General features: G+C 40.6%; 1 protein-coding gene across 1 annotated transcript; it reads left to right on the plus strand.

The window, feature by feature from the left end:
• The first annotated feature begins 3,734 nt into the window (after positions 1 to 3,734).
• On the plus strand, positions 3,735 to 16,329 carry st6galnac (ST6 (alpha-N-acetyl-neuraminyl-2,3-beta-galactosyl-1,3)-N-acetylgalactosaminide alpha-2,6-sialyltransferase). Its single transcript, XM_057358854.1, has 10 exons — positions 3,735 to 3,867; positions 4,913 to 5,246; positions 10,332 to 10,626; positions 10,897 to 11,062; positions 12,053 to 12,227; positions 12,532 to 12,670; positions 12,776 to 12,879; positions 13,028 to 13,111; positions 14,886 to 14,985; positions 15,291 to 16,329. Exons 2-10 carry the CDS (start codon positions 5,101 to 5,103, stop codon positions 15,459 to 15,461), a joined length of 1,380 nt encoding a protein of 459 aa, XP_057214837.1. The 5' UTR covers positions 3,735 to 3,867; positions 4,913 to 5,100; the 3' UTR covers positions 15,462 to 16,329.
• The last annotated feature ends 265 nt before the right edge of the window (positions 16,330 to 16,594 follow it).

Consider the following 16,594-nt stretch of genomic DNA (forward strand, 5'->3'; position numbering starts at 1 on the left):
GGCACAGGAACACGGGTAAGCACAGGAACACGGGTAAGCACATGAACACGAAACGTACAGATACAATCCACGAGCACAAGATAAAGAAACAAGAGGGTATTTAAAGGGAAGACAAACGAGGGATAACGACACGGGGCAGGTGTGGGAAATCAAACACTTAGGGAAAGATAACGAGGAAACAAGAGGAATGGGGCCAATGACAAGACACTGGAGAGAACGTATATTATTGTCAAACGGACAATAATATGTTTCTCTCCACACATAACCAAAGACTCCTGCCATGGACTCTGACTACAGGACCAAGAAAAACATGACTAAGGAAGCAGAGCCATGACAGAAGCCCCCCCTTTAATGAGCACCTCCAGGTGCTCACCAAGGGGTAGACGGACAAGACAAGGCAGACCGAGACAAAGACAAAAACCAGACAAACATGGTGAACAAGACAAGGGGAGACAGGACAACAAGACCACAGGATGGGGTGGGATAAAAAAATAACAAACATGGGAGGGGGGGTGGGGCAAAACAAGAGTTCATGGGGGCAGTCCAAAAGGGTTGGGGGGAAAGTCCCAGTCCCCGGCTGCGCTCGAGGGCGCGAGTCCTGGGGGACTTAGGAGGAGTCCGGGGGGAACAGTCTTTGGCCCTGGGAGTCTCCCAGGGACCGGCTGGACAGGGCTTGACGCCCTGGAAGGCCGGCTGGACAGGGCTTGACGCCCTGGAAGGCCGGCTGGACAGGGCTTGACGCCCTGGAAGGCCGGCTGGACAGGGCTTGACGCCGGCTGGAAGGCCGGCTGGACAGGGCTTGACGCCGGCTGGAAGGCCGGCTGGACAGGGCTTGACGCCGGCTGGAAGGCCGGCTGGACAGGGCTTGACGCCGGCTGGAAGGCCGGCTGGACAGGCTTGACGCGCGGCTGACACCGCTGCGCCGGCTGGGACGCCGGACTGGATCACCGGACTGGACGCCGGCTGGATCACCGGACTGGACGCCGGCTGGATCACCGGACTGGACGCCGGCTGGATCACCGGACTGGACGCCGCTGGATCACCGGACTGGACGCCGGCTGGATCACCGGACTGGACGCCGGCTGGATCACCGACTGGACGCCGGCTGGATCACCGGACTGGACGCCGGCTGCGCCGGACTGGACACAGGCTGGACACAGGACTGGACACCGGACTGGACCGGCTGGACACCGGACTGGACCGACTGGACACCGGACTGGACACCGACTGGACACCGGACTGGAGCCGGCTGACACCGGACCGGACGCCGGCTGATCACCGGCTGGACGCCGGCTGACACCGGACCGGACGCCGGCTGCACCGGGCTGGACGCCGGCTGCACCGGACTGGACGCCGGCTGGACCGGACTGCACCGGACTGGACGCCGGCTGGCACCGGACTGGACGCCGGCTGCACCGGACTGGATGCCGGCTGCACCGGACTGGATGCCGGCTGCACCGGACTGGATGCCGGCTGCACCGGCCGGGAAGGAGACCACGCTGCCCGCCGTTGCCTCTTCTTCTTACGGCCTAGCACCCACACCGCCACTGCCTCGGATCGCGGTGATGAGTAAAGGAGGCTAAACGCACGCTGGCCCGGCTACCTGGGGACTCCTCGGAGGTGGTTCCCCAAGACTCCCTCCTTCCTCGCCTACCTCGTAGGCTGACTGGTGGGGAGGCTGCAGGGGTTGAGGAGAGCGGTGTGGTGATGCCCACGACTCCGAGCTGCAGGGTCTGGCCCTCCGGGATCGTCGCCAGCCCCGTAGAAGACCCCGCCACGGACAGTCCCCTGGACTCCTCGCGATCCATCGCGATCTGGAGCTGGTCTACGAAGCCCAGGGGCCTCAACCTGCGCATCTCCGCCGGCTCAAAGGGTTCGTCGAGGCAGCTGTTGAAGATCACCTTCAACTCCGCCTCGCCGAACCCTGAGTGGCGCGCAGTGGAGAGGAAGTCCATGGCGAAGGTCTTCACAGGGGTGCCCTTCTGGCGAAAGCCGAACAAGGTGTGAGCCTGGCGGCTCCTAAACGACTAAGGAAGCAGAGCCATGACACTATTCTTCACCAAATTTGTAAGAATTATCATGAGCTTTGATCACAATTATAAGTAATATATTCTCCACCACCCTTTGTAAGGGAAACAAATATCAGCCCAAATTGGGATGAATTTAATTGATTATGATCAATTTTACTTATCTGGATCAAATTCATGATTTGGTGACCCTACAATAATTTGTTCAATTAAAATTACTCAAACAAAATAATTAAAATCTTAAAAATAAAAATTAGTAGATTTTATTCCCAATATTATGTTATTTTAACTCCATTTTTTTGTTAAAAACAGGTACATAATTATATTAAGTATACTTTAATAAATATATTTTTTCAGTGTAAGTTTTTCCTGCTTTTTGGGTTCAGTTACTCCTGTTTCCGCCCACACTTGCATTTTATTGTATGCATTTCTTCGTGCTTTGAAAGTTTGTGACGAGCACAAAATTATTTATTTTTTCAAAATGTGTTTAAGGTGGAGTTGTATGTAATTATGAAGCTATTCATTTTATCAGTCTCACTGTGTTGTGCTTGGAAAATTGCCACCTCATCAAAAAAAAGTACAGGCATCGGTATCGGCAAGTATACCAGAAAAATATCAGTACTTGTACTAGTTCTTTAAACGTGGTATCGTGCATCCCTATTTGTATGTAAGTTTGCATACGTTGTCACGGAACATGCCAGCTGAAGATAATGAGGATATTACGTTGCTTCCTTCCTTTCCTTTGCTTGGGAGTGAACACGGCATTTGCGTGCCATTATGTAGAATGTGCCACTGCAGAAGTTTCATGCACCTTTTGAAGTGTTCAAGCACCCATGTGACCATTATGTCCCCTTTGAGCGTGACTAGAAAGAGGAGGGGCTTGTGTGTGTGAGAGAGAAGACGAGATAACTACCTTGTATGGAAATCAGCAGCTATAACTTGTGTGATAATAAAAATAGATAAGACTTTTTAAACCTGGTGTGCGTTTCACATGTCCCTGCATCTTATTTTTCTAAATGTTATTCTGTACTTCAAAATTTTAATAGTTTGTGTATTCATCTTGTTTTGGCAGTCAGCTGTCTTTGTCATCAGAATGTGTTGTTTTAATCTGTGCAGTTGATCTGATCTATGTACCTTACTGTTCGGAGTGATACGTAGCCATCTCTCTCTCTCTCTCTCTCTCTCTCTCTCTCTCTCTCTCTCTCTCTCTCTACTCTCCTTCCTTCACTCTCTCCTCTGCTCTCTCTCCTCATGCCTCTCTTCTCGTCTCTCGCCTTCTCTCCTCGTCCTCGGATCTTCACCCGCTTCCCAGTGCTCTCTGTCTCTCTTTGTCGCTCTCTCTCTCTCTCTCTCTCTCTCTCTCTCTCTCTCTCTCTCCTCTCTCTCTTCTCCCTCTCTCTCTCTCTCTCTCTCTCGCTCTGTCTCTCTCCTCTCCTCTCCTCTCTCTCTCCCTCCCTCTCTCTCATCACTCTCCTCTCTTCTCGCTCTCTCCTCTCTCTCTCTCTACTGTCTCTCTCCCTAACCTTCTCTCTCTACTGTCTCTCTCTCTCTCTCTCTCTCTCTCTCTCTCTCTCTCTCGCTCTGTCTCTCTCCTCTCCTCTCTCTCTCTCCCTCCCTCTCTCTCTCTCTCTCTCTCGCTCTGTCTCTCTCCTCTCCTCTCCTCTCTCTCTCCCTCCCTCTCTCTCTCTCTCTGTCTTCCTCTTTTATTTCTTTGGGGGAGGGGACAGGGGAGGTAGCAGCTGTTATTCATTTTACAATAGGGCGGTCTCTCAAGTCCCTGTGTTCGTGTAGCTGTTCGCTCGAGTTCAACTCTCAACGCTTGTCAGAAGTTTCCCTTCAGGTACGAGACATTTTTGGTCATCTTTACGTGTTTTTTTGTGTCTGTTCATCTATTGTGGGAGTTTTCCTTGAGTTTAGAGACAAGGCTGTTCTTGAACAGTTCTTACTTTGTTTTATGACTCTTTTGTGTTTCTCTGTTTCTTTTTGTGTTATACTTTTTATATACAAGTATAACTTGTGTTTACAGTTATACTTTTTTTATTTGTTTCATTTCCTTAGAAGTAGTTTTTTAAAGAGTTTAAACTAAGCAGTCCAAGCACTTTTTTAAAGAAGAAGGACTTTGGTTTACTGTTCAGTTGTCTTCAGAAATTACTCATGGTCTACTCTGAGTTCCAGAATGCGGGGTAAAAATTTCTGAAAAGCCCACAGCTTAGAAAGAACTTATTCAAGCAAATGCTATTCTCGCCAGTCCACATTCAACGGTACAATAGTAGGAATGTGTATATAAAGAAAGCTTTGTTTGTCAGACAGAAAAAAGCATTTGTGTCAACATTTTAGTTGATATTCATTCTGATTTGTTAATAAATGTGTTATAGCATTGTAAGAGCTGTAGGCCTATGAAGGATAGAAATGTTGTTTTTCAGGTTCTTCCTGAGTAGCCGTCTATTCGATCCATCAACAAGTTGTTAACATTGTTCCATTTATATTCATAATTTTACTCTATTCAAGAAGCCTGACTGTAAATCCTTGCCTTTAAACATTTTTTTTATCAATCTATTTATTGTTTTCACATGAGCAATTTACAGAATCAAGTAAACATACATATAAACAGTCTTTCCCAGCCTTTAGACATTTTAAAGCCTTTACATTGTTTAATAATGAATTACATTATTAACACATAATTATTTGATTTTAAACAGATCTATTCGTATATAAACCATGATAATGTTGTAGACTCTTCAGCATGTGAGATGTGGTCAGGGGATATTTTCCTTGGGAGGGGGGGGGCGGGGGGGGTGGGTTATGTTGCTTAGAAAAACCTCTCAGGGGAGAGTTGCTAACCATTATTAAATAGCAAACACTCTTCTTATTTTCTCACCCTTTAGAGAAGTGAACACCAGAGCTAAAACCAAAGTACTTCACGGCTTCTGCCAGCCTCTTCCGTTGAAGAAGCACTTTTTAGTATTATCGAAACAGTGCTCGAACACTTGCCCAGAAGAACTCCCATGTCCTTACACGGTGACAAGGTGTTCTTGGCCATTCTCAGCAACTTGGGACCAAGCAAAGTGTTACGATGACAGTCCGGCTTCCTCGAAGACTGCTGGTGTGGTTCATTGCATTGCTGGGCGTCGGATTGTTAGCAATATTTGTGGTGTGCTTGGCTTTGCAGATTCAAGTGCCATGGCAAACAAGGACTTTCCAAAGCAATAAACACAACAGGTAAGATAAAACGTTTTTATCCAACTTTTCATCCAATAATAAAAAAATGTTACATTCATAAACACTCGCAAATTTAAGGACCAGATCATATTATTCAAACTTGAATATGTTCTGTGGAACGCAAAAGATGATTGACTGCAAAAAATATTGCAGTGATTTTGTTGTTATACAATGGAAGTCAATATGTGGCAACGTTGTTTGGTTGCCAGTGTTCTTTAAAATCTCTTCTTTTGTGTTCTGTAGGTGAGAGTAGGTCGTACATGTTTGGAATGACATGTGGGTGTGTATATGATGAAAGAATTTTCTTTTGTGTCAACTATGACTCACCTTTAGTTCGGTTCATTGGTCTGGACCAGTGGTAAAAAATGATACATTGTAGCATTTTTCAGCGGTGTTGGTTCGTTTTCACACCACACTGATTGCTTTGGTCCGAACCAGTTGAAACGAACCAAAAATGCAGTCACGTGACAACATCCACATCACTCGTTGGCGAGAGAACGTATTTCCTAAACTGCGAAATAAACTCACCGTCAAAGGTCGGCTGTGCTATAGCATCAGTCGCATCATTGTTAGCGGCGATGGCGATCTCAACAACATCCACCAGGTCAACGTCCGGTTTTGTCCCAAGTATATTATCGAGGTCATCGTAACAGGGGAACTTGTACATCCCGCAACTGGATGTACTGCTGGCGTAGTTTCTTTACCTTAACCCAGTTTGTTCCACAGATCTATTAAACCCCCTTTCCCTGAGTTGTTTGCTAAACAATGAAAATATTGCGCTGTTCTTGTGAGTTTTCGAAAGTTGGGATGTAATATGGTCATCAGACCAAATTTCTACGAGGCTCCACACCTCCTCACTACTGCAAGTTTGTCCTTTGTCCTTTACCGAGAGTTCCTTTTCAAGGAGGTTTCGGTATGCTTATTTGGTCCGCTTTTGGTGCGCACTCGAGTGCGATTGCTGCATTCACACCTGCCCAAACGAACCGCACCAAGAAGCAAAACGAACTCTCGTGCCATTCAACCGTACTAAATGAGTCAGGTGTGAAAGCACTCTTAAATGTTTTCTATAGCTTTAATTTAGGTTAAAGTTTGTCTTTTCTTTTGTTGTTGGTGGTTTTTGCTTACGTTGTCATTATGAAAGCGCATATTCTGCACGGTGTCTCTAGAGAGCATAGAGTGCAGTTTCTCTGATAATCATTATAGCATGCAGCCATTTGTCATGCGCTTAGAAAATGATTTGTTATGTTTTGTAGTGTTTGTTTACCTAGTGACAGACCGATGATTTGTATCATTTTTTTCTTATTTGAATTTTTATTTTTAACTATTCATATATTGATTTACACAGTTTGTTTTGAAGCATTGAACTAATAGTGCCTTAGTGGGAAAGGCGAGAAATACAGCCTTTGGTACACCCTTTGGGGGAATCGAGGCTCGGCAGTGAGAGCCCACTTCCTCAGGCTGGCACAGTTTTCCATTGTTTGTAATGTTAACTTAGTATTAAAAACTGTAACCGTGACGGGATGCAAGGTCCATGGCTTTGCTTCTACTGTTTTAGTTCAGGCAAGTATAGAATCAGTCTGGTTTGGCATTAGTCCAATAAAGTGCATTAGTGATACCGGTGAGCTCTTGTAGAAGTGCAGAATCATTGCGCTCAAAGTGGAGTCTGTTATGCGAAATGTAGCCCAGATGCTTTTAAAGGGCAAAGCTCTAATTTTAACACAGACGTGCTTGGAAAAGCCTGCAGGTCAGGAAAAGGTACGCATTCGACATTAAAATGTTATTTGTATTAACCAAACCAGGTTTTGTCGAAATAACGCTATTAAAATCTTGTGTTGGTAACACATTTCATGAATTATAATTATGGTCATTACAGTCAGTACATGGTGTTTTACAGATTAGTGCTTTAAATACATTCAAATGTTGGAATAATGTACTTTGGAAAAGTAGGAAATGCCATTTTCTTAGCCAATGAGAGTAAATGCCACCTGGTTTAACAACTGGCTGGATGTACATTATCCTTCGTATTACAAGGTTACTTGCCACAAGGCTAAATTATTTGAGCAAAAAATATTGTTTATAAATATTTATGTGTATGTGTGTATACAGTATATATGTATTTGTGTGTATATATATATATGTGTGTGTGTGTGTGTGTGTATAAAAGTAAATAAATAAATAGATTTGCCTATATATACTGTATATACTGTATATATCATGAATATATATATACTGTATATATTAGGGCTGTGTATTGGCAAGTGCCTCCGGATACGATACATATCACGATAGATGGGTCACGATACAATATATTGCTATGTATTCCGATACGATACACATTTGCGATATATTGCAATACTTTAAATAGAAAATGTAATAAGTAGAACAAGAAATACAACATGCTGTGCACCACCGGGGGTTTTCTGTAAGGATAAGTGTAAAATCATCCCTTACCTCTGCAGAGTGGCCATGATGTGCGATGCATGGACCTTAAGATCAGAGGTTTGGGTTCTCAAACTGTGGATTGCGCCCCTCAAGTGGGTAGCACAGGGGAATAAGGTGGGTCACACAAGTCACTTGGCTGTTGTGGTGCATTACAGGTAAAACACTGAACATGGGCAGTATAAAACCCCTGGTTCATCCGTCCTTTAAATGCGCAGGTGTCACATCCATGAAAGCACAATAAATGTCATTGTTACTTTTCTTAATAAACCTTTTGTCTAATGCACTGCAGTAGCCAAGTGACTTGTGTCATGACTTGCGAAGCCTACAAACAGCATTATTTTATATAACTCATTACTCCATGACTTCTTTTGAAAAGCAAAGCACACCCACACATCAGCTCTGAGAGCTCCAAGCGTTCTTACGTTTTTCGCCATGCTCGCTTCCACTTACTTTTGGCCGTATGTATATGACATGATTTAAAAAAAATGTATTGATAGTAGAGGTATCACTATCGATACACTATCGGAAAAAAAAAATATTGCGATAGTTACATGTATCGATATTTTTGCACAGCCCTAATATATATATATCGGCAAATGTATTTATTTACTTATTATACTATTATACTGCACCTGTCAAAAAATATTACAAAATTCAATTTAAATTTTGTGTAATATTTAACTGTGGGTTCCAAAATGACTTGAAGCATCCAGGTTACCATGTGTTATTAGTTTTGAGCGGTTGTTGTGTCTGGGGAAATCAGTCTTAGGAATGTTACGATCGGCCTTATGGTTAAAAATGAATAAAATGTCGAATCAATAATTTTTTTTAGTAACTTACTTATGAGGTAAGTAGCTGTGTAATAAGCAGAATAATGTACAAACAGCCGGCTGTTATCACTGATAGATCTGAGTAGAAACATACATTTGTTTTTTTGTTTTTTTATTATTCTATTTCATTTATCTCATTTATCTCATTTATTCCATTAGTCCATTTATTATTTTTCCATTACATATTTACTAACCCTTACTAAGTTTTATGCATTTATTATATATTTTCATTCATTTATTTTATTATTTACATTTATTCTTATTATTTGTTACATTGCTACATTACCTTATTTTTAATATTGCTTTATGTTCTGTTGGGTGCTGTATTGTCTTTTATGCTGATATGAGTCTCCAATGGTCAATAACGTCACGAGACAATGTTTTGATACTTGCATGGTTAATAATACCTATTGAATCTGTTAGACTGAGCATTGAAGCACAACTGAGATTATTGAATAAACCATCTTTCATTTTATTCAACATCACTTCGTCTCCTGCCTGCTGATCTTTCCTTCATCTCTGTATCTACCTGTGGTTGATTTGAAGTATTAACTCACAACGGAGTTGATATTTTCAGATGTAATAAGTTCCTGACGGGGAGAGATCTAGTGAATCTGGACTCTAATTTTGGATCTATAAGATCTGCAAGCCATATCCACAGTTGGATCTATCATCGCGAACAACCTGTACATTATCCCTTTACATATTTACATATACCTGTACATATTTTTCAGAGGATTCATGAAACACATACTGTTTTACAGAATGGTTCGTTTATTTGATGTCTTTCTTAATATTAGGTCACTAAAGAACATAATGAATCTTTATTCAGATTGAATGAAAAATGCTTTTGTATCTCGAGCAATAAGTCTATTATGAAAACTGTAAATCCGTAGACAAACATTAACTTCCTGTGTTCTTTTTGATGATGTTTGCTGACATATCATATAGCAGGATGGCTAATAAAAGTTCTGTTATAGTGTTGTATGGCAAACAATGCAATATTGACATAAAATTCAGCGGCTCTCAGGTTATTAATATGTTTCGTCATCTGAGGTGTTCATGCCTAAAGAGGAAGTGTGTCAGTTCTGCTCAGACGTGCAATAAAAACCTCATAGCACTGATAGATCTGATAGATTTAGTTATTGATACCGTAGTGTTGTTCCATCTTGTTCATATGTCAAAACTGATCTAACTATCCTGCAGACTTGGATGTCAGAGGGGAAGAACAGCAGGCAGGAGATGAAGTGATGTTATAATAAAATAAGCCAAGTTTATTAGAGAGAGAAAATCATAGTTACGTTCAGATGCCCATTCTCACTCTGCCTAGAACTCTGTCTAGAGTTCACTCTATCTCCGTCTAACTTCGTCCGACTTGGTCTGACTAGCAACACAGGTGTTATTATACTGAGACAGTGGAAAATTACTGTTTCACAACATTGTCTCGTGACGTTATTATGAACCTTGAGAATGAGATTACTCATATCTCACATCTACTTGTGAAGACAATACAAGCAGAATGTAGAATATAACGAAGAAATGAATATAATCTATAACTAATAATATGTATTAATATGTAGCAAAATAAAGAATAATAATAAAGAATAAAAGGATAAGGAAATAAACAAAATGTATGTCTGTACTCTCCTCCAGTCATAATTTCATCATCTTTAGGAAATGCACACACACAAACAGGTTGCTTTTAAGAAATTCAGATCCTACAATCTATCAGCACTGAACCAAACTTCTGTCATAAATTGAAATAATGTTGCTGTGTCATGCTGGTCATCATCTATTATGTTCTTGCCCACAGGTTTTACAATGCAAGAAATTACATCAACGACTCTTTGGAGAACCAACTATCTGCTGAGAATGAACTGGACATTACTGAAGAACCAGATAAGAGTTCAGAGCAACAGTCAAGTCTCCGAGATGAATCTGGAGAATCAGTACACACAGAAAACACACAGCCTGTCACTCCAGATCCAAACACCAAAACACTCCAAAGGACAGAACCAAAAAATGAGACGAAAACATTAAAACCAGAAAAAAACAAACAGTACGACTTTGGTGACCAGTATTTCGTGGATGAATTTCCTTCACAAACAGTAAGTCTCGTAGTTTTTGGTGTAGTCTTATTGTGGGCTTACACAAGCTTTTATTTGTTAAATAAAATGTAATTACATAATTGATTTAATGAGTACATCTCTTAACCTTCCAGTAATACGAGTTCTGTAAGTTTGATAATAGCAGTGGCTCGATGACTACCTGCATGTAGAGATTAGTTTCTACTTTCAAACCATCAAAATTCTGTTCTAAAAATATATGCTGCATGAATCTCCTTAAATGAGAAACTGTCTTGTCTGTTTTTATTGCAGGACTGCCCAAACAACATCAGAAAGCATGTGCCTCAGACCAACTTCTCTGAGATGTTTCTACACACCATTCCAGTCCTGCAGTGGGCAAAGCATTTAACTCCAGACGAGTATGAGCGACTGAGTCACTATGGTGGAGCACATGGCTGGGGAGGTGTTACTCTCGATGGTATGTGTTGTGGGAATTTTGGACTGAACTCAGATTGAATAACCAAGTGTTTGTTTTAAATGATTTTAGAAAAGCTTTTGGTTGACATCATAATTCAGTGTTCACTTTACATAAATAGTTCAGTCAACACTTAACATAAATTATTAAATATTTGGCTCTTATTTGTTGATTAAATTATTGATTTAATTTACTTTAGAACGATACTCACTCTCATGTTATTCGTGGCTTTCCTGTGCTTGCAACGCCAAGGTCATGGTTTCGATCCCAGGGATTGCACATACTCAGAAACAAATGTATAGTATAATGCAATGTAAGTCGCTTTGGATAAAAGACATTTTTCAAAATATCTTCTTTGGTGTTCCACAGATGAAAGAGTCATAAACAGGTTTTGAACCACATGAGGGGAAATAAATGATGACAGAATTTTTCATTTTTGGGTGAACTATCCCTTTAAGTCCATTAAGTTGCCTGCTCAAAGCCGTTGAAAAAAGTAAAGTAGAAAAGGTTTATTCACAAAATAAACATTAAAAGACATAATTAAATAAAAAAGGTTCCATTCCAAATAAGATAAATAACGGACATAATTATCACAAACCAAACTATAAGCAAACACATACTGTAAGTAAGCTAATCCATAAACCAAATAACTAAACGAAACGAAAGGACAACCCAAAACAAAGGCCAAACAAAGGGGTAACAGACAAAATGAGCCCCAATCTTCGGGAAACCTTTTAAAGTTCTTCACAGGTGTCTTGAATTCTCTGTACAAAAAGTCCCACCCCCTTCCGCCGGCCGAAGAGGGATGGCCCACAGGCACGTCACACTCTACTAATGAAGTTCATGTATTTCTTATGTGTTGTGGTGGTACTACAGTGAACTACAGTAACATGCAACATATTTAACATTAGTTCTATAACATGTAGTATTACAAGAAGTCCAAACATTTAGAAAAACAAGGGTTTTAGTTGATCTGTGTGTCCATTGTTATAGAGTTGAAGAGCTCACTGGGAATTATGAATACAACAGCAAATCGGTTAATGTTTGACGACTGGGAGAAGAGAATAACCAGATCAGCGTGTATCCGCTGTGCGGTAGTGGGAAATGGGGGAATACTGAATGGATCGAAAAAAGGCAAGGAGATCGACGAACATGACTACGTGTTCAGGTGAGGGAAGTATTAGTATTAGGCTTTAGAAAATTCAGAATAGAACACATAAATCATGTGAGGTACTTATTGAGATTTACAAAAAAATATTTCATTTAAATGGTGGCATTTACTTGATTTACATTTACGTTTATTTAATAATTATTTAATTTAATATTTTTTCATCATTTTTGGTGTGAAAAGGCCTTATGTAGTTTACTTGACTACTCTAGTCTAAACAATAATTTAGACTCGTTCCTCAATTGATAAAATGTGAAGTCATGTGTATTGTATAATGTGTAATGTTTCTCTCTTTTACTTTTAGGGTGAATGGTGCGGTTCTGACGGGCTTCGAGGAGGACGTGGGATCCAGAACGTCCTTTTACACATTCTCAACGAACACCATGCGAAACTCCATGCGTAGCTATCGTGGTGTGGGCTACAGAGGACCACCAATAACTGAGGTAAGCAGCTTTGTAAAAGTTTTCTAAAATTCTCTAGCAGAATGTTTATTTAGTGGTGACGTTGTTTGTTGCTAATTCTGTCTCACCGACTCTTTCTCTGAACAGGAGACAAGATATATTTTCCTGCCAGATCACAACCGAGATTATATTCTTATGAGAGCAGCTGCCACACATACCATCATTGAAAAAGGCCCTGAGCGCAGCAAAAAGTAAATATTGTTAAACCTTTTTGGAGACCCACAGATATAGTCAGCTCATTGGTTTTTGTCCTGCTTTTAGCCGTGATCTTTAATGTGAATCGTGTTGGTTGTGTTGTACAATGCAGCCTGAATTTAATTATTTTTTTATGTTTTTTAGTCCCCCTAAATACTTTGGTGAAGATGTAACAGTGGAAAAGTTCAAAATTTACCATCCAGATTTTACCCGTTACCTTAGAAACAGGTAAGATTTTTGTGTATGTTTGTGTTTGACTTTTTTATGACTGTGTGCATATAAGGAATTCTGCTGCTGCACATATAAAACATATGAATAAACCCCCCATAGCTTGCATGATCACCTTGTAGCAGATCTATACCTGTGGAGCTGGGGAAGGAGGAGGGTTTCTGAAACGCGCTGCACTGCTACAACAATCACTAGCCAAGTTTTAAACGTAGAGCAGAAAGCTCATTGGCTGCTGATACGGAAGGAACCAATCAGCTGCGTCGTGTAGTAAAGTTATTATGTCAGATTGGTTTAGACTTTAGGACTGCGCCATCTAGAGTTTCATGCCAGAACTTTCTCTGTCATTTCTGCCATGACAACTCTCGGAGGGTTTAGCATGGTAGTGTACATGACATATAAATGTATTTGGTCTTGGCGAAATAGATCTGCTACGCTGCTGCGGCGGAGCAAGTATGAAGACTTGCTACTGCCAATACATCCACAACATGCTGCGGTGTGCATATAAGGAATGCTGTTGCTGCACCTATAACATATATGAATAAACCCCCATCAAAGCAGGAGACACAGAATGAACGATGCAAGCCAAGAAACAGAAATGCCCCCCACAGATCTATTACCAAGATATATGTACTGCTGCTGCCCCGAAGGGCTATGTGAACCACATGTATTACTATCTACAGTATGTGTGCCTGGGCTACCATGCCGACCTGCTTAACGATAATGACGTATGGGCTATGTGTGCCTCGGCTACCATGCCGACCAGCTAAACACTAGTGGCCTATGACTATGTGTGCCTTGGCTACCACGCCGACCATCTTAACGCTAGTGGTTTATGGCCATGTGAGCCTTGGCTACCAAACCAACTGGCTTAACACTGATGGCCTATGACTATGTGAGCCTTGGCTACTACACCGACTGACTTAATTCTAATAGTGCAATGTTAAATAACAATGATACGTTGCAGTCCAAAAGAGGAGACCCCAGCATCCACCCGAGCAGATTATCATGATTTAAGTCATAAGATAAATGTCATTAATTGTCGAGCCATTAAAAATCGATGGAACACATGCTTCAGCCATTGCGCGCACTCATCGCACCTGATAAAACATTAACCTTAGATAAACATGAGATTACTCGCTGAGTATGGTGACCCCAGTCGTAGTGGAGTTACGCTACGACTCTATAAAACGCTGGTTGAGGCAGCCAAATATGGACAGGATTCCAGTAAAAGAATCAGTGATTGAAAAAGAGATTCTTCACAAAGATGCGTTTACTGATAGTCTTGGTTGACATCTGCACCACTTATTCTTCGGCAATGATATCTGTATTAATGGTCTAAAGAAACAATAAAGAGTATATTTACAACCATATATACTGAGAACCATTTACACACTGACATGATACACAAATATACAAATAAACATCAGGCAATCAATCTGCGTCATTAATGGAAATAGCACCAAATCAATACAATTAGGCATGGTGTAGTTGGGCAATAACAGATTATGAATGTAAACACACGTGTGACATAGTACAGTAGGCTGCAAATGCTAATGCTATTTAGCGTATTTCTCTCTCTGCAAATTACGGCCGCTACGGCGCTCAACACTCACCTATGGTAGCCATGATAGATCGCGGGACACGTGTACTAGGTCAGGGGTTTTCAAACTGCAAGAACTTCCTCTTTCATTTAGTTTTTATTTTGCTTTGTTTGTACAGTATGTACTACAGCAGTCAGTTATATAAGTTTAATTATTTTCTTTTGTTCATCAAGGTTTCTGCATTCACGCCTTCTGAGAACAGGTGCCAGAAGATTTTACAGACCGTCCACAGGAGCAGTCATGCTCCTGGCTGCTATTCATACGTGTGATCAGGTTTGCTTCTTTTTATTGTTGTGTGAGATTAGCCTACTTGATGGATATTTCAACTATGTTGCCTCACTTATTGTGCAACATTAGAATATGACACATTTCTTAAAGTTTACCTCCAAGCTTTTGACAAACAAAATCACAAAAGGGTAGCTGCTTTTTTTTACGAACTGTGATAAAAAAAAACAATGCCAAGAGAACTCGCCTGACTAGATATCTTGCAGTCAATTACTTCCAATAAATCATGATGCCAGTAAAATGTACTTTTGCTAACTTCCAAGAAAAGTAATTTATTGTTGTGATGTTACCAGGTCGATGCTTACGGGTTCATGACTCCAGACTGGAAGTTATACTCGGACCACTACTATGACAAATATCATAAACCTGTGCGTTTCTTTGCCAATCATGACATGCGTATGGAGATGAGGTTGTGGCAGGAGTTGCATCAGGCTGGACTGATGAATCTCTTCATGCGCCAGTGAGCACAAAAGGAGGAATGCTGGTCTTTGTATAAGGAGCTTTTTTTAACCAGAAAGAGGGTGGAAATCAGCCACGTGAAAATCCTGTTCTTCTTTGGTTCATGGTATTTGACAATTCTGCTTTGAAAATGAAGATCAGACATTGTTTTTGTCATTTACGGGGGGGCTGTGTACAGAATCTACAAAGGAGTTACTTTGGTGACATACTTTGAACTCTTGCGTTAAAGGGAGAGGCCTTAAAAACACCCTAGTACACCCTAGTTAGTAACTAACACACTTTGGATTTTTGGCATGTCTTTGTTCATTCAAGATGGTGGCAGGCTGGGATAGTGTCATTCTGGGCTATATAACTAATGTCAATGTGCCTTAGGATCTCTGTGAGAGTCACACCCAATCAACCAAAGAGATGATTTTAAAGTGATTTTTTTTATTCTTAATTATATTTCTTGTATGAATGTAAACATTTATAGATGGTCCATCCTTAATGCACTTCTCCTGATGCATCACATGGAGATCTAAAAATGGTTTTCTGTTTTTAAGAGGACTTTTTATATTTTATGTTTACAGCTTAAATCTGGAAGCTTTAAAGTGCAAAATTTTATGTTCAGTGCACAGGCTGTTTGAACTGAAATGTAAATATTTTTATCCGTTTATCTAAGGTTACTATGATTTTAACAGTAAAATGGTTTTTAAATTATTATATCTGCTTTGGTCAACAGGTTGGGTATTCGATTGTTAAAAAAATCACTTTTAAAGCAAATTTTTTAAGATTTTTGGTCACAAAGTCACAAATGACCAGACAATGGAAAGATGATCCTAATAATGACTATTTGGTTTATTTTGGGATGAGAATAAATCTTTTAAAACTTTGTTTTGTATCTGTTTTGTCATAATGTATGTATGTCCTGCTGTGGCTTTTACAGTTATAGACAACTTGCATACAGGATCTAAAATGTTTTGTTTCCATAATTGGCTGACTCACTAAAGCAAAAAAAAAGAAAGAAGAGGAAACAATATTGCAAGATATCAAAGAGTTTACTTGTTGGAGATGATTAAGACTTTATTTCACCTTTGTCTTTTGTGTGATACGAATTTTTCGTGTGATATTTCTTCAGGCTACGTGTAATGATTCTGTA

This window comes from Triplophysa rosa, linkage group LG18 (assembly GCF_024868665.1).
Source record: "Triplophysa rosa linkage group LG18, Trosa_1v2, whole genome shotgun sequence".
NCBI classification, from domain to species: Eukaryota; Metazoa; Chordata; class Actinopteri; order Cypriniformes; family Nemacheilidae; genus Triplophysa; species Triplophysa rosa.

Coding starts and splice junctions, on each gene's coding strand:
- st6galnac (XM_057358854.1), top strand. CDS start 5,101: ATGACAGTCCGGCTTCCTCGAAGACTGCTGGTGTGGTTCATTGCATTG. Junction 12,880..13,027: donor GGCCCTGAGCGCAGCAAAAA/GTAAATATTGTT, acceptor TATGTTTTTTAG/TCCCCCTAAATACTTTGGTG. Junction 13,112..14,885: donor ACCCGTTACCTTAGAAACAG/GTAAGATTTTTG, acceptor TTGTTCATCAAG/GTTTCTGCATTCACGCCTTC.